The following is a 24,126-nucleotide window of genomic DNA, read 5'->3' on the forward strand; positions in this document are numbered from 1 at the left end:
ACGGCTGTTGTGAAGGTTAAGTGAATTAATAATATTTGTGAAGTGTTCACTGGGCGACAATCCTTCATGGGTCTTCCATGTTTCTGCACATCTTGTAAAGCAGAAGCCCCGAAAGCCTTTGTTCTGAACGTTCTTTTCAAGGATGCTTATGTAGCAAACAGCCTTGGACAACAGGGGTGGTGGCTTCTCCCTCTAACAAAATGATCAGGTAGGTTTGCCTACTGTCCATCGTAAAGAGTTGGCATTCCTAAGCTCAAAGTTCCTTTTCTGCAACTCAACCCACTGTGTGTGCAAGTACCACCTGGCCCTTCCTGTGTTATTTTATAAAATTGGGAGCTCAGAAAACTAGATGCTGGTTATGGCTATCGTTTTGAGTAATAAACTGTCCTTCGACTCTGAGCCAGGAGTGTCGTGTCTCCTGCCAGCGTTCATGAAAGTGTGGCAGGCTACCTTGTTAGCTTCTAAGGAGAGTGAAATTCTCAGACTTCATGGTCTCGTGGTACTTAGAACAGGTGCCTGGCGCATAGCATTATGTAAGGATTAGGTATTATTATTTTCACTCCCACTTATTTCCACTTGGTTTAGCTGAATTGCTACCGTCTTGTGCCTTTTGTGTCTATTTTCATTTAGGGAAAGATCTTTTCTTCACTTCACTTCCCACTTCCTTTGGGTCCCAGACCCTCTGCTTGGCCATACCTTACATAGTGGCCCTGCAGGGCTTGCATGATGAAATAAACTGTGACTCTGTTAAATAATGAAAATAGAAGAACAGAGAATTAAGTTAAAGTTCTGTACACATTTAATACACTTTGTGGGGTGGGAGAGCACAGAGGTTATGTCTATGGGCTCTAAAGTCAGTCTGTACAATATTGGAGCCTCACAGGCTCATGCCTCACAGGCACATCAGGTTGCATGTGGTAAAATTGTTAGAACTGAATCTTACAGGCAGCCTAACGGATTTGATTTTCTCTCTCTAAATGTTGATTATTGCTCCAAAATTCTTCTTTTCCAGGAGAATTTTATACAACCCCAAATAAAAGCACACAGTTATACTCTCATGACCCTGGTTCCTCTGTCTGTACTTTGGGAAGTTTGGCACATGACAAGTGTCTGTCCACCAGCACTCTGTGTGTGTGGTGCTACTTCTTCACTTGTTTATACTCAGAGATGTGCATACACATTATTACAGTGCATAGTTTCCACACATGCATAATGGTTAACTGTACTATAAAACTATACCTAGAGTTAAAAATTTTATTGGTTTTGGTCCAAAGCCAATGTAAAAAATCTCAGAGCGAAGAGTATACAGTACTCTTTGGTACTGCAATAGTACAGTATGCTATTTCGAATAAGCTACAGGATCAAAACAGAACAAAGTTACAGGGAATATGAAACATTTCAATGTGAATAATATATATATATATATATATATATATATATATATGGGATTATGAAACAAACACATCACCAAAACATTTAAACTAACCTGTCTGAATTACCTTTAGTTCTAGCTTTTGAAGTAGCCAATATAAAAAGACATTCTATTTCATATTGGTAACTTAAATTCACATTTAATTAAAACTAAATAAAATTAAACATTCAATTCCTCAGTCACATCAGCCACATTTCAAGGGCTCGATAGCCACATGTAACTGGCTAGTGGCTACTATAACAGACAGTGCAGACCTAATACATTTTTATCATCACAGAAAGTTCTAGTGGACAGACCTGCGCTAAAAAGTGCATAAATATTTGAATCAGATAGTATTATTCTTTAGTGAACAGTGTTAAAAGTTGCTTCCAAGGCATTTTGACATAATTCTGGATAGGTTTATAACTCTAAGTAACATGATTATATCTTGGTGTTATGATAAAGGTATAAAACTTTATCTCTGAAAACTCAGTATAACACAGAAGTTATTTTCTATTTTTTCAAGTCTATATCTTCATTTAAATATTTTTATTCATAGTGATATTTTCCTTTTTAAGGTTTTTTCTCTTGATAGGAGTCATTCCCGGTTTCCTGTTATTATTACATACTATCTTGGCACAATTTCCACAGCTTTAAACTAACATAGATTTTATTTATGGGACATATAGCCTCAGCAGCCCAGTTTAAGTTTATTTTGAACAGATAGATGAATTCCAGCATACATGAAAATATTGTACTTGTTTGTGCGATTACAATGCCGAAAATGAAAACAGCGGGCAGCCCCAGCTCCACATCACGGGAATGACTGACTGCCACGCATGAATATTTACTCTGTGCTCTGGTGCACATTCTACTCCATTAAGCACAAGCCTGGTATTAAGATGCAAGACATTTGCTTCTTTCCCTTTTGGAGACAGAGTCATGTTTCCATCGAGGACAGTGATACTCTTCTGTCCTTAGAGTAAAAACAGCCTATGGACCATGCTTTAGATTCTCGCCATTCAAAGTGTGACCTGGCCTGGGGATTTATTAGAGACACGAAACCTGAGGCCCCACCCTGGATCTACTGAATCAAAATTGTACTTTAGTAAAGTCCCCGAGTGACTAGAGGCACAGGGGAGCTTGAGAAGCACCTACCTGTAAGACAATGGAAACGGGGCCTAAGTGTGGTGCCATTTCTGGAGCATGGCATTATGAGTTGAATTGTGTCTCCCTCACAAAATTCCTATGTTAGAGTTCGAACCTCAGCGCTTCACAACGCGTCCTTATTTGGAGATACAACCTTTTACAGAGGTCATCTAGTTAGAATGAGGCCACTAAGGTAAGCCCAAATCCAACATACTGAGACATGGCTAAAATGTTTTAAACAAAAGGTATAGGGTCTCTGGGCCTATTTGTATGTTATGTATGTTATGGATATGTGGTATTTTTCTACCTGTAGACCATATTGGCAAAATTAATTTGTAAAGAGCCCTATTTAATTGGCTTAAATAAAAATAAGCACTTATGTAAATTAAGTTAACAAACCCAAATATTTTTTGAGTTCACATGAGCTGAGATCATCTTCGATAAATAAAAGCTCCTTTTAAGTTGTTGCTTAAATAAAAATAGGCATGTCTTCAGAGTTAACAGCATTAAATACAATGCCAATAAATAACTGATTCCACCTGGGTTTACTAGTCAAATAAATCCATGTTCTGTTACAAAACTTGTTAGCAAGAAAATCCACTTGAGATGATGACTAACTTTGCCTAATGTCTCATAATGTTTTTGTGAGTAATGTAAACATAATTGTTGGGAACGAATGATTAAGACAGATAAAAATGGGATAAGAGTTTTTAGATGCCATAATTATGTTTTATGGTATGTGTAGTTAAAAAAGTAGCTTCCACAAATCTTTTTGGTAACTTGAAACTGTTGAGTTCTGCTAAGTTAAATTAAACGTTGGAATTTCATTAAATATCTGGATCATTTTCCAAGGGAGATAAAACACTAAAACATTAGTCACTGAACAGAGGTTTATCTACTTTTGGCTTCTTATTACAGAGAAACTAAAGTTAAATTTGGGACTGCAAATAATCATGTCTTGTGCCACACCGAAAGACCGTACTATTCAAAAGGGCGTATGCTTCTAGATATCATAAAATGTATTTATAAATCTGTCAGTCCACAATTGCTTACTTCTTAATTTTCACTATGAATTAAGGATTCTAATGGTTAAGAATTCTAATTAATCTATGTAAAAATAAACTCGTAGGGACAATAAGGAGGGAAGAGAATGACCATATATGAGAAGGAGGCAAAGAAAGTAAGATGTGCATTGTCAGTAAGAGAATAGTAAGTTCTAGAAAGTTTGCGGAATAGACATCTTTAAAAAAGAATTTTAATATGTGGTCAAGCTGGCTAAGATTAAAATGAACTTATTTAAAAATCAGCTTTAATATTAGGATACTTTCATGCAAAATTAGAATTTCTCTCTGTTAAAAGGATGACTTTTTGTTGTGGATTTGTTTGGATTATTGGTCTCTTAATAAGAAATTGTAAACAAAGTTTATTTATCTTTAATGTAATTTGTCTAGCAAACAGAGATTCTGTGTTTTTTCTTTATCGGGTCATTGATTACTTAGAAAAGCTGAGTTTTCTCTATTAAAAGAGCAAACAGACAAAACCCCCAGATTCTTAAATACAGAAAATAAACTGGTGGTTGCCAGAGGGGAGGGATGGGCAAAACAGGTGAAAGGGATTAAGAGTACACTTCCCTCCATGAGCACCGAGTGATGCATAGAAATGTTGAATCATTATGTTGTACACCTGAAATTAATATAGCACCATATGTTAATTGTACTACGATTATAAAATGAACTAAGGCTTTTGCTGTCATGCCACCTTTACTTGTCTTTGAAATCTTTTGGGCACTTTGGTTAAATGAATAATTAAATATTGTTTTATAATTTCCTGTGATCCTATTTGGTCAACTGTGCAAAACGTTTTGATATTTTTCACAGACTTCCCCAAACCAAATTCCAAGTCTTTTAGACTATAGGGACTAGGTTGGTTTTTTTTTTTTCAGAGGACCCTTAGAACATCTCAAAGGATTCATTCTCTTTCTTTATAAAAAGGGAGATGTTAAACCAATGAGGCTTATTTGATATGTTAAATTACATGGGAAACATTGTCAAAAGTAACACTAAACCTTCTTTACCTTATATTTTTATAGGCATGTGTTCATGTAAGTGTCCCACAAATTATATACAATTTCTAAAATTCTCAACATGTCCTGAAATAATGTTATCAGTCATCATTTTAAAATGTATGTCACAAAAATAAGAAAAATAAACCTTTTGCCATTTATAGGCAGTTATTGCTTTACTCAATGCTTTTACAAATGTGTTTCATCTCGGGGTGCCTGAGTGTCAGACTCTTGGTTTTTGCTAAGATCATTATCTTATGGCTCCTGGGATTGAGCCCCAGGTTGGGCTCTGAGCTCAGAGGGGAGAGTCTGCTTGAGTCTCCTCTGCCCCTCCCCTCACACTCTCTTTTTCTTTCTCTCTAAAATAAATCTTTAAAACAATAACAACAAAACCAAATGTGTTTCTCCTTCAGAGAAATTCATAAAAAGGACTCTGACAAGTTCTTTTGAATACAGATCTCTAGTAACTTCATACCACTGAATTGAATTAAAGGAAACTTTTCTCAAACTATCTGTGAATTGCAGCAATTTGGTAAAATATATCTTTGTGAACATACATAAAACAACGACTTTTTCTCCCTATCTGATACCTCAAGAATTCAAGAACTCAATGAGTATTCTTATTTTCATGGTAATAAAACTATTTGCATAAGTTTGATAAGAGCCTGTTCTCCTTGTGGACAGGCTACTGCTTTCTCCACGGCTAAAATTCTATTAGAAAGGATCCTTCATACTTGGAGAACCACCCCCCAACTTTTGAACTACATGGTGATTGGGGGAACCCACTTGACTGGCCAGGTACTTTGACAAGTTTGCACTGTTTGGCCAGTTCTACAGTATTTTCACTGAGCTTATCACCCTCAACTTCCAGGACTAATGGCTTATGAAGACTTAATTGACAGATTTGTAGAAACTCTTCAAATACCCTGGCTAAAAGCACCACCGTTGCTTCTTCTGAATCTTAGATCTCCTTCTTTTGGAACCCGTATCCTCTCTTCTTTTGAGATACTCCCAGGATGCCCACTGCATCCAGTTTACTTTAATCCAGAACTGATAAAAGGGGGTAGTTTCAGTGTGGTTAAGTCCAACTGCTTCTGTTGGAAATAACTGTACTTCAGTAGAGTAGTCTTTCCAAAGTGCACTCCCAGGAAACAAAAACATCAGACATCATAATCTAAAGAGTATGATGAATATTTCATCACTGGAAAGGAGGCCTTCAGAAAGACTCCCTCCCTGAGAGGGACTTACCAGGAATTGGAGCAGATGACAGCTGAAGCAGACAGCTTTCCCAAGGTGACTGGACTAGACTTTTATACCTTTTTTAAGTTAGCTTTTTTTTTTTCTTCAGACCTGTATACCTTTTCCCTGTTTACCTTATTTTTCTCTTTCTTTAAGACAATGCTTTTATTCACTTTTCCCAATCTGTTGCAAAAGGGGAAAACCTTGGGGCACCTGGGTGGCTCAGTCAGTTGGGTGTCTGACTTGGTCTTAGCTCAGGTCTTGATCTCAGGGTCGTGAGTTCAAGCCCCACATTGGGCTCTATGCTGGGTGTGGAACCTGCTGAAAGAAAAGAGAGAAGAAAAAAAAGGAGAGGGGTACCTTTCTGATGATTGGATATGTTCATGATATCTGATTCCTCTTGGTCTTAACCTGTAACAATCTCTTTAGTTCCCCTTTCCACGTCAGTTATACCTGCAAGATTACCAGTGTAAACTATTGGCTTAGGATATTAGAGCCAGGTGTTCCCATACTGTACTATCTCAACTAAAGACTTCCACTTTTGAAAATCATATGCTATTCAGTTCTCCATGTTTTTTTCCTTATTTAAATATGATCTGTCCCCGTGCACCCAAGGGAGATGCAAAAGGTTAACTCCTTTCTTCAAGGCTTTTAAAAAAGGCCTCTTTAGGAGTGGATGGTACCTCACAGAATGTTGTTCCAATTCCTCTGACCCTTTGCTTAAAAGGTCATCAGGACATTTCAGCTAATGGATCTTTCAATGACCAGACCTTATCTAGAGCCTCTGTGCTCCACCTGGCTTCTTTTTTGTCTGTGGTGGATGGTATTTTCACGGGCATATGAATGTTAGATAGTTGGTGAATTGGAGGTCAATGTTTATTAGGACATTTAACTGTCCCTTTTGATATCCATAACAACTTAGAAGCTTTCCATTTGTCCTCCCATTGGTTCATCCCATTAAGCCTCCATGGCTATCTTAAACAGCAACTTCCAGGAGTCACAGATGACTCTGAGTTTGCCTCAGTAGGGACAGCCTTTTTCCCTTGGGTCACAGTAAGTGCCAATGAATATCCATGATCAGAAATCTCTCCCCATTGTTAAGAGATTCACAGCCAAAGCAGTAGCAACCCAACAATGATCACTTGACTCACTGGCTAAGGTAGTTTTGGACAATCTTATAGCCCTTGATTACCTACTTGCTGAAGAAGGAGGCATTTGTGCAATAGCCAATACCACCTGTTGTATCTGAATAAATGCCAGTAGAGAGGTAGAAGCCCAATTATACAAGATCAGGGAACAAGCACACTGATTATAACAAATTTTGCCCAACTCTCCCTGATTCTTTGTTCAGTTGGCTACTTTCAGGTCTTACAGTCATGGTTTAGAATTGTCCTATAACTTGGATTTGACATGTTATTTTTAATTCTGTTTTGCATAATTATTTTTAAACTTCATACCTGTTGCCTGTCAAATCTCTGCAGAAGTGATGCACTAAAAATAGTATGATGTTAGCTCAATGCTTTGAGATGATTTCCAATGCATACAATCTAGACAAGGTATGAATGTGAGGGTGGAAAATGCCTAAGAGCTCCGCCTTATACTTTCATTGTTGTTCAAATGTGGCTTCTATAGTTTCCATCACCACCTGCTCTCCTCTGCAATATGGGACATAACTCTCAGGAAAGGTCCTTCCTGGCATCAAGGAACATAGACAAACATTTAATAAATAAATAACCAGATACTTGAGTACTGATGTATTTGAGGAAAGATCTAGATCCAAAGGGGCAAATGTGAAAATAAAGAAAACCTAATTCAAAATAGAGTCAGAGAGCAAGGAAGGGAGAGTTCTCACTCATGTACCATTAATCACAGCTTACTTTACATCCCCCAGCAGGAAGAAGCTTACTTTACATACTCCAGAAGAAAGAAGGAAGATTTTCCTCTTGCCTAGCAACACCCCAGCCAATGAGAAACCACCACAACCTGAATTCTTGCTTTCCTCCAATAGACTTTTGTTTAAAATAATCCCTCCCTACTCCCTTCATTCCCTTATAAGAGCAACCCCCTCTCCTTTATTCTTTGGATTTGCCTATGGTTCACCATATCTTGCATGTCCCAAATTGTAATTCCTCTGCTATTCTCAAATAAACTATTTTTGCTGGTTAAATAACTGGCTATTTTATTTTTAAGGCTGACACTTCTGTATCATGAACTGTCCACTTTTTAGACGATATGTATCAGGCATTTATGCCCTGCATCTGGCTAGAATATGGTATCTATCTGTCAGGTAGGGTGCCTAGAGCAGTCTTTTTGAGAATATAGTTCGTGGAAGACAAAATAATGTTCCCGACAGGTTCTGGTAGCAAAAGTAAACATTTAGGGTCCTGGAGGGAATGTAGCCTCCCCCTAACGGTGTACTTCTTCAGCACAAAGAAAATGATTAGATAGTGTGGTAGAAATTTAGAGTGAGAACTGTAGGAAACCTGAAAGGACTTAAGAATGAACCATGCTCAGATGGAAGGAGCAGAAAAAGGAGATTCCAAGAACACATCAGAGAAAACAATAGAGAAGCCCAGAAGGTAGGAGAAGAGGCTGGGAGACTCCTCGAGAAAAATGAGTATGGCTTTCTTTTCTAATTATTTAGCCACCACAAATAAATGAAATGGGGTAGTTAATAGACTCTTAAGATGTGCCAATTTCAGATCTGCAATCCACACAAATCCTGGGATTAGTAACATCTAATAGCAATACCTGTTAGGGTTGAGTCTCTCATTTTCTACATAAGGAAACTGAGTCCTGGTACGTTGAGAAACTTATGCAGTATCACCTGGCTTATGAGCTAGAGACATGAGCCCAGGATCCACATCTCACAGCTCCAGCCCAGAGTTGCTGCCAATACACCTGGCACACATGGCTTTTAGTAACTGCAGATCATAGAACACACTATGATAATATAAATTGCTTTACATGAAGACACGGATTTTGCATCAAGTAATTTTAATTATAAAGCTAAAAATATGTCAAAAGAATCTGACAACATCTTATTAAGTTATAAGAATGAGCTCAAGTAGTTTCTGATGTGGGCATGTCCCCAAGAAGAATGAGTTTCAGTCAGGAGCTACCCAGGCTTCTCACTCCCTCTTCCTGCCCCTCTTTCCCTTTTTAAAATTGTTTGTTTTAATCATCAAAGATATTGCATGAAAATCAAACATAAATCAAATTATGGAAATGCAGAAGAAATATTTCATCCAAGTTGTTTTTCTTCCTTTTATCTTCTCATTTCTTTGAATGATGATAGGATCTAATCTCCAGAGGGACCTGTTTGGGACTCCAAAAAGGAAAAACTGTGTTTTTTTCTGATGAGATACTAGGTGTAGCTGCTATTTTAGGTTGTACTTCCTTTGGAAATTGTACATTAGCTTAAAAAAATCTAAAAAAAAAAATGTGAGTGCAAAGAAGCAAGTTCAAAGAACTATCTCTTACATTAGCAATCAGATTCCTGGACAAAACTAGAAGCTGATAGTTTTTCGTTTTGTTTTGTTTTAGAAACTGATAGTACACATGTGAGGTATGAAGATTCTTAGTGTCAACTGTTGAGTATAATGGCCTTTTCCATCGGTCGCTGCCTAAATAATTCAAGAGTTTGTATCTGGTTTAGGTAGGATCTCACTGATTACATCTTCCTGTGATCACTCTGGGATTCAAGGCAATGATTTCTGAATGTGTTCTCCTCCGGGAGATCTCATCATGTCCCTTTGCAGTTCCACTATGTTCTCTCTCCTCATCTGTGTCTGAAGCACTTTTATGAATACATGTATCAGTTTCTAAAAAAAGGAAAACAGAAACCATTTCAAGTGTTCACAACAAAGGGAATTTAATGCAGGGGAATTTATTACATTGGTGATGGCAGAGTTCAGAAGCCAAACCGGGGAGACTGAGGGAACCCAGAGAGATTAGCAACAGCAAGAAACACTTGAGTCTCTAGTCTGTTACATACATAGGATTATCATTTTCTTTATGGCAATTATTCAGGAGCTGTTCTAGGTCTGCCAGGGATTATAGAAGTGAAGATATCGGGACTCCTGGGTGGCTCAGTGGTTGGCCCAGGACGTGATCCTGAGTCAGGGGATCGAGTCCCACATCAGGCTTCCTGCATGGAGCCTGCTTCTCCTTCTGCCTATGTCTCTGTCTCTCTCTCTCTGTCTCTCTCTCTCTCTGTGTGTCTCTCGCTAATAAATAAAAAAAAATCTTTGAAAAAAAAAAGAAGTGAAGGTATCCTCAGGAGATTTATAATCTGGTGGGAAGACCAGATCTGCACAGGAAATACAGGGTGATTAAGTGCTGAGTGGTGGGGATGCAAGCTAAGAACCAGAAGGGCCGTGCCTGAGGAATAGAGCACTCTGGGCCTTCCCAGATAACTGTGCAATGAACTACAGGATACTTTTCATGGGGTGATTTTGCCTAACTTAAAACTTTTAGAGACTAATCTGGCCTCAGGGACTATGACACTTATAATGCTTTTTATTCCCTTTGAAATAAACATGTTTTAAAGGGAGAAACAGCTTTTCTTCTCAATGAGTCAAAGAGATGTATTTATTCAGGAAGAAAGGAGACTCAGGTGAAATAATTTTGCTTTCTAAAGAATACTGGCAGATTTAAAATTTACGCTCAAAATAGCTTATTGACCATGTTTAAATATTTTGATATGGTCATATATATGCAATAACTGACCCTTAACATTGGCATATACTTTGGGGAATAACATTTTAAAATTAGAACATGAAAAGTGACAAAAAGCAAGAATATTTTGAAGAAGTCATTTGAGTATAGAATATTTAAAATAAGCATTTATATAACTATGAATATTTAGGAAAAACTTTTAAATACTAAAATAAAAAAGAAATTTAGAATAGCACATGTACATCAGGTCATAAGATAAAGTTTAATACATTTGATCATGTTAAAGGACACAAAACACAGCCAATCTAACCAAATTTCAGGCATGCATTTACATAAATATATTAAATTAAGAAAAGAAATTGTACACTTAAACATCCTTTTCACCTAAAAATCATTAAATCCACAGATCAACAATAAAAACCAATTCTCTGCATTTACCACTTCAAGATACAATCGTTCTATTTTAAAGATAACACAAATACACTTGTTAGAATTTATATGCATTATACATATATTATATATTACATAGATAGTGTGTATACATATGTAGTGTTTGTACAGATAGATAAATATATATACATGGGTGTGTGCACACGTACAGATACACACAGATGTACTTTAGGCCATCTGTACTATTATTGCTGGATTCTACAGTTGAGCTGAATTGGAGCTGGTTGGGTGTGATTATTGTCTTTTGCTTCAAACATGTTCATCATACCCACTGGGCTCACAATCCCCCACAGTAAACGTCCTTGCCTTTTCTATAGCACATAATCATCCTAGGCACTTCAATAAATATTTGTTGGATTAATAAGTGGAATGATAGCTGAATAATAGAGGATTGATCAAAGAGAACTGCATATTATAATAACTGGGTTAAATACATCAGATTAAGTCAAATTTAGAGGGATTATCTGAGCCAATGGCTTTGCATGTTACTCTTTCTAAGAACATTTATAGAAGTCCCAACTAGTACCTGTATTAACTCGGCTCCCTCAAACACATACCTGTTTTTACTACTTGTTCCCATAGCTTTCCACCTCTTAACAGAAGTTCAAGCAAGGATTTGTTATGGTATCTTTTGTAAATAAGGTTATGGACAAATTGTCCTATTTATCCACAACCCAGAGGAAAATGAACAGCTAGGAACACTAAAATATGTTGGAAGAATGATAAAGTGAATAATTCTTTAAAACTGGACGAAGTTAGTCACAGATAAAGCCAGGAAAGACACAAGAGTTTCTTTTCAGATTTCTTCTATGCTTACTGATGATAATGATTTGATAATTTTTTCTTTGAATTAGATTCCTTTCTTTCAAATTAATAGTCTTCTTTAACATGTTCTAGGGAATCAAGCCTCCCAAATTCCATAGTACTTTTGTATCATTTACCTTGCTACTACATGGTTCTTGGTGAAATTCAATGTCCAAAAATGTCCTATGAATATGAGATATGGGAAACACCTGATTCCCATAAGGTTGTCAATTCAACTTCTCAGTATTATGAATAGAATGCATTAATGTATTAATACTATTAGGTTCTACTATACATGAAATCTTAATCTACTCTAGGAAAGGCATGTCTGAGATTTTAAGAACGAGGTAAAGAAATATCCAACATACATTTGGGGCGTAGGCTACAACCAACCTGACAACACATTGTTCAAATGAATGGAAACTATTGGCTGGTTGTTTTTTAGTGCAAAAGGAAATATATAGGAATTAGCTTTTAACTGTGAAGACAAAGCTTATTTTAAATTTATCCATTATGAATTTCCCATTACTGTTAATGTTCTGCTTTTTCTATCCTATGTGTTAAAATGTGTTTTTTTAACTTAAGATATTATAGTCAATTGAGATAACTCACCAAACATTTGTTAATTTGCATGTATATGTATACATGTATTTTGATTTTAAGTAATATATGATCAACACATGAAAAAAATATCCCTACTGAAACTTGATGTCTGATTTTGTGATATGCAATAAGATGTGACTTTAGAATTCATGCTGAACTGAAACTTTTTTTTTTTGTAAGTCAGTATGTACAGTCTGGCTATAAAAAAGGCAATAACAAGTTTTAGGCCTAAGACTTTATGTTGATACAAGGAATCTATTACTTATTTTTTCAATCCACTTACATATGATCTTTATAAAAGAAAGCAAGGTAAATGACAGGTGTCTCTTGGGTTCATATTTAATCGGAGATTAGAAAAGTGCTAATCTGATAAAGGAATACATCTTTTCCTAGCAGCAGGGAAACTACCACTATGATTGAGAAGATTATGGCACTACAGCCCTCATGCTCTCTTGAATACAACTTACTCTCCTAAGCAGCTATTTTAAAGCAATTTCCAAAACTTAGCAGAAGACATTTAAGATAAAGAAGTGTTGAAATTGGCTAGGATTAGTGTTTGACAGGTCTTATGGTCATGTTTTTAGTAGTTTTAATATCGAAATGCTTCTAAGGTTTCCACCTTCTCGGACATTGTTAATTATTGGAGGCATGACTAATTTGGGTTAGTGTGATGAAAGAATGTAAGATAGTAAATGTATTTCTTTAGATATTCTAAAGAAGAACTTTCTGAAAGTACTGCTGGCATTCACAACAATGAGCTGACTAACTTCCTACCGCTAATACAGAAATATGTACATTTTCTGGGCATAGGACTTTGGTCTAATTTCTCTGCAAGTTCAAGCCTCATCCCAGAGGTGGGGAAAGAAGAGATTTGGAATAATCCTTTTCAAAGTAGATTACAAAGAGATCTGAATAACTATTCAGGTATTATAAGAACTATTCCTAATAAATTGGAATATTTCCTATTCCTGAAGAGGAAATAGCTACTAACTTTTCCTATTGTTAGCTCAAACTCTTGACTGGGATATTCTGTTTTCCTATATGAATGATGGAATACAAGTCAAACTGGAGCATCCAGGCTGGTAGTCATTTGTGCTTTTGGTTTTTTCTTTCAATAACTGTAATAATCAATCTAATATTTTCATATTTGTCTACTGTTCTTCATGATAGAGAGTCTGAGCAAATGTGACCCTGGAAGAGGGTATTTCTTAGGAAAATAAATGGTCATAATGAGCAAAAGCAATAGCAACCTACCCCACAACATCTTCATTATGGGTGTACTGAGAACATATCTGTTTATGAAATATGGTAGAGAAGGAAGAGGTTGAAAGAAAGAAGGATACATAGGAGATGGGTGTGAAAAGAAAGAGACAGAGACAGAGGTGGGGGCTAGAGATAAATACTGTAGGTAACATTCTATAGAGATGCCAGAAACTTTAACTCATTGATCAGCCAACTACATCTGCCTATTGTATACCTTATTTTTCCACTTAAAAATTTTGGGTTTGGTTTCTCTTTTCTGTTTCAGAGTTAATAATGTTAGATTAATAATTAAAGTTAATGTGTACTTTAAAAGACCCTAGATGCAGCATCTAACCTCATGTCTTACACCTGGTTGGCCTGTTACAGTTTATGATTCAGAAATAAAAGCAATATCAAAAGAAATATATTAAATTTGTTAATTCATTGGTATGTGATCATTTTCAAAGAAATCAAAAGAGAAGAGGTGCCTGCTTTGAAGTATATAAATGGAAAAGAGAATGGTTTTCTATTTAGATTGTGTGTATATTTTGTAAGTGTAGGGTTCTCTGCTCTTTCTTTATAATATAGTCCATTAATCTGAGAAAACTTCTGAGTCTTCTTTGTGATAAAATATTTTATAATAGCCACACTGAAACAAAATTCCAAGAAGAAAAGGTATGGATGGAACTTTTTATCATCACAAGGTTTTTGTTTTTTTTTTTTTTTTAAATCCTTCCCTTCTCTGTAGTTTAGTGATTCAGTTTTCTTCTCACTACCTTAAAAACTGGCAAGAAAAAAGGTTCTATTAACCAGGACAAGAGTTTGGAAAAAGCAGTGGTAGAAAGCTTTTTTTCCAGCTCTTTATAACTACCATAACAGCATTTCACATTAAATCGACACCCAAAGTTAAGCTCCAGTATGGACAAAGGGGTAATAATATATATTTTTCTATTTCTTTATTTTATCTTTATCTTGCAAATCCACATTCATGACAAGAACATTTTTCTCCATTCTGACTGTGCTTTAAGAACCAAGTAGATGTTGCCATTCACATGATAAAACAATCAACTTTTCCCTCGCTCATACTTGAAACCAATTCCAACCTGTGTACCATGGAGCATTTAAGATAATTCTCCAGTCACACAGGTTAAAAATCTCATTGAAAAAAAAAAAAAAAGGTTAAAAGATTTTTTTTTTTTTTTAATGATCAGAGGGTTTAAAGTTTGTAGCCATCAATTAGCCACTGCTCTTTATGTCTCTCCCAAGAACAGAAAGAAATGACTCCAACGACTTGACTGTCTTTGCTCAGATTTAATACCCATGGATCTTGCTATCTTCTCTTTTAGAAGATTTTGGTCTTTTATTCTAATGACTCATGATAGAAAAGGCTGTGACACCTGGGGTACATATGTTTTTCTAAGACATTTGAAACTCTTTCATCTGGGAATGGTCTGTGTAAAAAGTCTGGGCCTGGTCAACTGAACAGAGATATTTTTAAATAGGAGGATGAATGGCACTATAACACCTTTTCTTTTGGAAGGATTCTTTTGGAAGAGATGGAAAGATTAAGTGTGTAAGAAGAAACCTTGAATTTTTCAGATTTTTCTGAATATACAGCAGGGTCTTTATTGTTTTTAGTGAAACTATGAACAGGAGAATGTGTAATAAAACTGCACAATTTGACAGATTTAGACAGCTGGCTCCCTCACCAGAAGTTCACATTTTGTTAATGTCACCCACGTTGAATAAGGGACGATTAGATGGTAAGGTCCATTTACAAAAATGGTTGTCAGGACATTTTATTTTTAATTGTAAAACTTTCTGTGATGGAATTCAGTAAAAGGGCTATGAAGAGAAAGCAATGGAGACAAAAGACTGCTATTAACCTCCAGATGCAGGCTACTGCAGGTTCATGGCAAGATTTGTCACACTCTTGGGCCAATGAAGTGTTAGTGTGACTAGAAGGGACCACCCCTTTTCTGGGGTAAGAGGGCAATTTGGTCTCCATGCTCATTTAATCCTGAGACTTCTTTGAATAGACTGTCAATTGAATCTAAATTGTGCAAAATTATGCATGCACTTTTTAATGCAGGCTATTGTTCACTAAGCACTGAAGCAAGGTTTCTCAACCCATTTCCATTTGGCATGAGGTCACTTGAAACTTAAGTAATCATATATGGAAGACAAGAGCAGTGTACTTAAACAACCTTTCTACATAAATGCTCACTGTGCTTTAATTGCAAATCTCTCGCTTTAAAACAATAGAGAAATACAGGTTACACGATTTTATTCTTTTTTAATTGAGGTTCATATTCCTCTAGGTATGGAGCAGGTTTGGGAAGTCAGCCTGTGCTGCATAATCTATACTAGTCTATAATTCAGATTCTGGAAAAACAGATGTTTACAGAAGGACAACCTATAGCGGGTGTGTGCACATCAGAATAGATGTTTTCTCAGTAGTGCAAAGAGGCCTTATAATATTGTTCTAATCCAAATGTGGAGAACTGGCCTCAAAAACCATTAAGAAAAATGTCTATCGACTTTTTTTGCTGTTTTAAATCAGAATATGGAGTTTCTATAGAAACCTGAACAGAACACTTACAGAAATTTTTCATACATTAACCAAAGAGGATTTTCATTGAGTTCTAAAGGAACATATACATTAAAACTCATATTTGGCAAGAATTATTATTTAAAACATTTGTACAAGTGACAGCTTACATAGCCAAGGTTTGTTAAAAATGAGTGAGCTCTTCTCCAGTGAGGTTTCGTTCAGTGTGAAATTTGCAACATTCTATTCACATATACACTGACAGTCTTGCTATGGTGAAAAGCATTTTACATATGTTTAATGCTGGAATTTTATAAGGATTGGCTGTTTTCTTGCTTTTTCATCCGTCGTTAATGATTACATGTTGGCACAAGGATACATTGCTAGATTAGATCCACAGCACATTAAAGACTGTTTGCTTTCTCACTCCCCTTCTTTCCAATTAAGTTGGTGAAAAATGTAACTTTAGTATTTTACAGGACAGGGCAAAGGTGTTTCATCTAGGTGATGTCTATATTATAAAAATAAAATAAAAAATATAAATAGGTAACATAAACCCAGTGCCTATTGTTAGATACAATATATAATAAAAGCAGACCTTTTAGGAAGATTGATTTTAGAATACGCTGTTATGATTTAATTATAAAACACTTGAAAACAATCTTGAGATTAAACTAGAGTAACCAGATTTTTCCGCCAATAAAAAGGTATGTGGGTAACATTCTGTAATTGGATACATCGATACAAATGAAGATTACAGTTTTATATCAAATTGCCCATTTAGAAATTCATCAGGGAGTTCTGAAACATTTTCTCACATTACAATCCTTTAATATAAAAATATTGCCTTTTTTATTAGATCCATCAGATTGCACAGTAATGTTTCAAAACTCCATTTAAGTTGAGTTTAGTTATTACAGACAGAAAATTTCTGGGAAGTCAAATAATCTCTTTTGGTGACATAAAAATTCCGTTATCAATTTACAATGGAATTTCTGTGTAAATTACTCCACACAAGGAAATATGTATTTTTAAAACCCATCTGTTATGCAACCACATGTATAGGGGTTGTGAGTGTGTGTGTGTACGTGCATATGTGAACAAACGTGCCAACATACACACACAGGATCTGCACATTTCTGGAAATTATTTTTAAATTAAGAAAAGAAAATGAAATCACAGGAAGTGTGTAGCAGGATAACAGTCTTTCTTTTTAATGACAAGATAGAAAATAAATGCCCATTGGAAAGGAATATTCAAACAGTCCCAAACAGAAACTATACAATGTAACTTGTTAGATCCAGCAAATAAGATGTCATGTCAATGATCTGATCAAGAATACCTGCCCTGGTCACTCGGCGGATGTTTCTGTCCACTTGTTCACACTGAGGACCAAGATATCCTTTTTTACAGAGGCACTTGTTCGGTCTAACACAGACACCTCCATGACGACATGCTGGCTCACATTTTGCTGGGAGGGAAAAAAAAAATCAATAAAATCACACTTTCGTTTTGTATGTCAGAAACAGTACCAAGTATGAGGCCAACAAATATTTGATGAGTAAGGGAAGGAAGGGGAAGAAACAGGTAGCCAGTCACAAAATGATCCAAAAGATAATAAATACAAGAAGGAAAGAAGGTTTCCAGAGCCATAGTTATGTGGGGGCTAGAACTCAGTAGAGAATGGGAGACATTTGCAGGGAAGCAGAGATCATGGCAAACAATTTCAATCCCTTGCAGAACGACTCTATTTAAAATGAGGATTTCAGGTCTTTCAAGCCTCTGTTCCACTAGGCCATTTCCAACAGAGGGCCTTCCAAGTAACTCTCTGTTTCCATTCCTCCAGGGTAAGACCTTAAAATGTGGGAAGGGCCTGGCCTAAGACGGGGAGACCTAGCGGCTTGAGCATCTCCAGTGCAGTATAAAGGAACAGTCAGTTCTCAATTTTGGTTAGATGGGATATCTCCCATGTGGACTCCCTTGGATTCCCCTTTCCCTTTGCTCCCAGGGGGTGCAGTGCATTGCTTCATCTCTGATTACACTTTGTAGCCCATTCTTGGGTCAGTGCAGTTGGCCAGGGAAGGACATTCTTAGCAATCCTTTTCAGTGTTACTCTACACACAGAATCTCTTCATATGAGGCTTCTTACCACTACGATATAGGTAGGAAATGTAAAGATATACTGCTGGGGAACTCAGTCAGTTAAGTTTCTGACTCTTGGTTTCAGCTCAGGTTGTGATCTCAGGGTCATGAGATTGAGTCCTGCCTCAGGCTCCATGCTGGGTGGGGAGTCTGCCAAAGATTCTCTCTCTCTCTCTCTCTCTCTCTTTCCCTCTGCCCCTCCCCCTGCTTGCACACACTGTGTCTCTAAAAAATAAGTAAATAAATGGTTTCTAAGAAAAAAAAAAGATTTACTACTAAGATGAGATATAGAGATAAAATTGGTTGTATAAGTTAATTGTGTTTTAGTGATGGGATAAAACTGGGATGTGTAGCCACTGTAGACAGAATCAAATTCCTTGAACACATTTTTTTATACATTCAGGAGACAGGGTTATTTAACCTTTTCAAGTGCATTTATCAAAACCCAGGGGTCTGTGGCTGATAAATGGAAAAGACAAAAGCAAGAGAAAAATTAGACAATTTAAAAAAACTTCTGGGAGATGAACTATGTCAGTATATTAATAGAGTTCTTGCTTCATATATAGATATTATTAATATCTAAAATGGCATATATAATGCCACCTATATTCAAAATAACATGTTTACTCTCAGTTTAAACATACTATTACCAGAAGGCACTCAGTAAATTTTTGTTATTTGGTAACTTGAGGTGACTTAAGAGGTCAGGCAAAATGCAAAGTAAGAAGTACAACAGAATGGACACTAACTATATAAAAGAACTAGAGAGAATAGGTATTGTCAGGCATTAAGGAGCAGAAGGAAGATATTAAGAATTAGAATATTTCTGCATTTGAACACTGTCATTTTTTTTGTCAACTAACGAAAAAAGAAAACAGAATGGGTCAATAAAAGGTAAGTATTTGTTTTAACTGCTGTAATTACTTAATTTTTGTAGAGCTTTAATTATGATAGCTCTCTCCGAGATATATATAGTATTAATCAACCAGGTAGAGTTATCTGTGCCGAAGCAATTTAAGCTTAAAATGTATACTGTGTATATGACTAAATGCTGGCTACATTGTGTTAGACAATATATAGACAAGTTGTGATTATAATTTTTGGAACAAACATATGTTTGGAATAAAGAAAATATAACATTTAGGCATTAAATATTAATATTAAATATTAATTTGAAACAAATTTTCTTTGGCAAGAGAAGCTTTAATATTGAATATAGCAGAGATCGAATTCTTGTGTAAGAATATGTATATGCTGGTTGTTGAAAATGCATTAAAAGTGCATTTATTCTTATGGCAATCTTTTCTGGTTTTACTGATAAATAAATGGCATACACAATGATGGTTTAGTTTACATATGCTGTGAAATGATTCCCATAATTGATTTAACTAACACCCATCATCTCATCTAGATAAAAGAAAAAAAAATTTCTCCTGAAAATGCATTTTCAACACATACTTCTTAAACCAGGTATCTGAATTTACCTAATTTTCTTCACATTAAGTAGAATTGCATGTAATTGAGGAAATCCCTGGTAAAAGGATAGAGTAACCCTGGAATAAATCTCTTTTGCTGTCTCTGAGCAGCTGCACACCTAGTTGATGGTTCACAAGGGAGTGGCAAAAAGAATTAAAAAATCTCATAATGTGCCTCCAGATAATTGCATTTTCCCCTTTTATTTAATAACACCCCCTGAAAAACCCTGTTTTTAGTGCACTGTAGCAAGAAAGCAAGCAGTAAAGTTAGGGAAGGCCTTTATGGGGTGTCTGGAAAATGCTGGCACTTGGAGAGGGGCTTTCCAAACACTAGGTCTTGGCTGGTGTGAAATCTCAAACCTAGGACTGAGAGCGTGTACAGAGGATTGAGTTGTACTGTTTTCATTTTTGACTTTTTGAAAGGACTCAATTCTTTTATGTTTATGTTGACTTATATAAGTGAATTGTTTACAATAAGAAAATGGGAAAGATTTCATTGACAAGTTCAGAAACAGCACATTAATATTATAAATGGCTAAATTTTGAACAGTAGATAATTCTAGAAGAAATAGCTAACATTAAGTTCTTGATTTCCCAAGGACTGTCCTCTGCCCAGTCTTTACCGGGGACAACAGAAATACTAACCAATTCTGCAGAAGTCCCCTTCCCATCCTGGGGTGCAGCAGCACTTGCCCGTGGGGGTACAGTAGCCATTCCGACAGAGTCGGGAACACTCCGAAGTCAACACCTGTGCAGGTTGTACCGTGGCTCTGCATTCCTCAGGCATTAGAGGTCTGCATCAGAAGACAACAGTTCAATGTGTATTTTGGTTGAAAATCAACATGAGAATGAAGTTTAGTGGTCTTGGAGCGCCTGGGTGGCTCTGTTGGTTAAGCATCTGACTTCGGCTCAGGTCATGATTGCAGGGTCCTAAGATAGAGTCCTGTGTCAGGCTCCCTGCTCAGTGGGGAGTCTGCTTCTCTCTGCCCTCCTGTCCCTCTCCCAACTTGTTCTCTCTCAAGTACATAAATAAAATCTTCAAAAAGAAATAAGAGAGAGAGAGAGAGAAAGGAAGGAAGGAAGGAAGGAAGGAAGGAAGGAAGGAAGGAAGGAAGGAAGGAAGGAAGGAAGAAAGAGAAAGAAACCGCGTGATCTTACAGCTTGCAAAGCATTTCTTTTGCTTTCTAAGGAGACTTATTTTAAGTGACTCAAAAAGACAGACAATTGTCTGAGAAAGGAAAATCCACACCAGTGAGGAAAAATCTAACTAACCAGTTTTGAACCAGAGAACATGGTAAACATTATAAGAAACTGTAACATGATCAAAATTCATTGATTAAAATTGTAATTAAATTGATATTTTCCATTCAGTAGCTAAACATCTCTAGCAATTAAAATTCTTAAAGACATATCAACATTTTTCCTACTATTTTTAGGAATAGTATCTGAGATAGTTTTTGCTTGTTTTGGTATATTTGGTAATATTACAGAGCTGAAGGCATTCACCTAAATGAGCGGTTGCAGCCTAAAATACCTTGGGAATCCATTTTTGTTTCATTTTACATTTCTCTTGAAATACCTATCTCACACTGATTTTCTGGAAGGGGTGTGTGTGTGTGTGTGTGTGTGTGTGTGTGTATACTATTGACTCCACATTTTAGCACTTTATGCAAAAAATTATCCATATACATATGCGTTTTCAGATTTTTTATCTTGTATTGCCATGAAGAAAAAGAATGTTATTAGCAAACAGAAACATCATATCTGCTAAGTAAAAGTCATAGACTTTAACTTGCTCTACAACTGCCAGCATTGAGAGATGCCTTCACAGATGTTTACAGTGCTTACTGTTTTTGAAATAAGAGGTTGTTTTTCAAGTGAGATGAGGCTGGAAGCAGGGTCACCACTGCTCATTACCTAATCTTAGAGAAACCATGCATAGTGGCACTTCTCTATCGGTCACTGTTGCCTGGGCCACAGTGTGGTGAGAAGGCTCTTTCCAGTTCAGGAATGTAAACTAAGTTAGGTCAAACACCACTAGGATGGCCAAGGCAGTTGGACTTCTTAAGTATCATAACAAAGAAGGTGATAATTATAGGTCAAAGCCACTAAAATAAGTAAATGAATGAGCCTCCAGAGATAAGCAAATAATTTGGCCCTGTAAACTCCAGTTTCTTGAGATAGGTTATCTTGTTGTCTTTCTGGCAATATGAAGTGATAATAATTTAGGGCCTGACTTCAGGCTGTTTCTTCACTGACTCCAAACTGTATTCAAAATACCGTGTCTTCTTTGGCTCCTCTCTCCAGTAAGAGTCTCCCTCTGTGTTGAAAGTACTGTGTATTGCAACTAATGGGACAATTCAGAAAACTCCCTTAAATTTATTCGACCTGTTATTTAAATCTAGAAGAATTACATCTGTCAATTTATGTGAAAGGTTCTCAAGGCATTCTATGAACTGAGCATATTTTCACTCAGACAACATTAATGAATAATTTCCATGTGTTCCCCAAGGTCATCTTTCTGGGGGTAAGAGAAAGAGGGGTTGAAGTGGAGAAAGAGTGAAATGGGTATGCCAAGGAAGGCGGGGGCATTGACTTTGCTTTCCTTTTATGTTATTGAATAACCCAGGTTGGCTCTAGGTCTTCCTTGATAAAATTCTTACTTTGTGAAACAATGGTGGCATTTTTGATCATCAGAAGAACCATTTTTCAAAGGCTATGAAACTCTTCTGTCACAGGCTATGGCATTCAGTGAACAGGTATTTTACTGGTAATGGAAATTCTGTTTATCCAATTTCTACTGATTACTCAATTATCCTCCCTCTTTCTGACTCATTCAAGAGGAGATTCTAAAGTAGAGCATGTGAAAAATCACTTATAAAGTCCAAGGTAGCTTTCAAAGCAGGAAACTTACACAAAAGGATATTTAGGTTTATAATAAAGAATGTATCAGACCCATTTGTTGACAGTTATTTCTATAGTCCTCAAACATAATTTATTTTTTTTTAAATTTTATTTATTTATTTATTTATTTATTTATTTATTTATTTATTTATTTATGATAGTCACAGAGAGAGAGAGAGGCAGAGACACAGGCAGAGGGAGAAGCAGGCCCCATGCACCGGGAGCCTGACGTGGGATTCGATCCCGGGTCTCCAGGATCGCGCCCTGGGCCAAAGGCAGGCGCCAAACCGCTGCGCCACCCAGGGATCCCCTCAAACATAATTTAAATCAGAAAAACACACTTTATAAACCTTGTACCTGACAATGAAACAATAAGGACTAGTGCCAAAAATTGTCCAACATTCTTTAATGCATAAAGCATTGTTTCTGGAATTTAAGATGTTTTTTTTTTAGAAACCTTAGAAAACCAGAACCACTTTGTCTGGTTTTGAGTAGAGGCATAAAGGTTTTAGATACTTTCTTGAATTAAAAAGAGTTGTAGGGCAGCCCGGGTGGCTCAGCGGTTTGGCACCTGCCTTCAACCCAGGGCATGATCCTGGAGACCTGGGATCGAGTCCCACGTCGGGCTCCCAGCATGGAGCCTGCTTCTCCCTCTGCCTGTGTCTCTGCCTCTCCCTCTCTCTCAAGAATAAATAAATAAAATCTTAAAAAAAAGAAGTTGTAACATATCCCATGTGATGACTTTTTGTGATTAGCTAAAGCCAACCCAGTGAATGTCTCTAGGTAATGAGATTATAAATATTTTTAATTTTATGATATTGTTAATAATGAATAAGTAAATCAATAAATGAGAAATATTCTGTATATCCATACAGAAGCACAGGATAAATCCTGTCTGAGTAGGCCTGCTCTTCAGATTGAGAGTGTTAGAAATCTTTTGTGTTTTTTATAAAAAGTAAAGAGATTCATTCTGAAATTATTGTTAGGGGCTTATATTTTAAATTCATGTTATTGTAAACCAAGGTAAATAAACCATAAGTAACACTCACTTATAAAATCCTGACTCATTAAGGGGTTTCAGAAGAAGCAATAATTCTATAGGTTCTCTTAATAAACCATCTGCTTAATGGTGGAAGGTGATGTAAGAACTGTCTTATTCTTAGGGCGCCTCAGCGGTTCAGTCGGTCAAGCAGTTAAGCGTCTGCCTTCGAATGGAGTCATGATCCCTGGGTCCTGGGATTGAGCACCGCATCAAGCCCCCCATCAATCCTCCTGCTCCGCAGGGAGTTGTCTTCTCCCTCTCCCTCTCCCTCTGACCCTCCCTGCTCTCTCTCTCAAATGAATAAATAAAAAATCTTTAAAAAAGGAACTGTCTTATTCTTTTATATATATTCACATTGAGACACTTGGAAAG

The 24,126-nt window shown here is 36.4% G+C and overlaps 2 protein-coding genes across 5 annotated transcripts in view; one reads left to right on the forward strand and one right to left on the reverse strand.

Moving 5' to 3' along the window:
- Positions 1 to 7,863, forward strand: part of ANAPC10 (anaphase promoting complex subunit 10) — a 263,091-nt gene extending 255,228 nt beyond the window's left edge. The window contains exon 5 of the mRNA XM_055336625.1: positions 7,753 to 7,863. Within this exon, the coding sequence (XP_055192600.1) occupies positions 7,753 to 7,812 (60 nt within the window). The 3' untranslated portion in view covers positions 7,813 to 7,863. The remainder of the gene's footprint in view (positions 1 to 7,752) is intronic.
- A 2,921-nt stretch (positions 7,864 to 10,784) lies between these two features.
- The window catches only part of HHIP (hedgehog interacting protein), a 91,114-nt gene continuing 77,772 nt past the window's right edge, over positions 10,785 to 24,126 (reverse strand). For 2 of the 4 annotated variants that reach the window (XM_055336603.1, XM_055336601.1), the window contains exons 12-13: positions 20,454 to 20,602; positions 10,785 to 17,662 (exon numbers count right to left, since the gene is read on the reverse strand). In XM_055336603.1, coding sequence (XP_055192578.1) covers positions 17,469 to 17,662; positions 20,454 to 20,602 — 343 coding nt within the window. In that variant the 3' untranslated portion in view covers positions 10,785 to 17,468. The remainder of the gene's footprint in view (positions 17,663 to 20,453; positions 20,603 to 24,126) is intronic. The other 2 variants (XM_055336602.1, XM_055336604.1) reach the window with 2 other exon arrangements.

This window comes from Nyctereutes procyonoides, unplaced genomic scaffold (genome assembly GCF_905146905.1).
Source record: "Nyctereutes procyonoides isolate TBG_1078 unplaced genomic scaffold, NYPRO_anot_genome, whole genome shotgun sequence".
Classification (NCBI taxonomy): domain Eukaryota; kingdom Metazoa; phylum Chordata; class Mammalia; order Carnivora; family Canidae; genus Nyctereutes; species Nyctereutes procyonoides.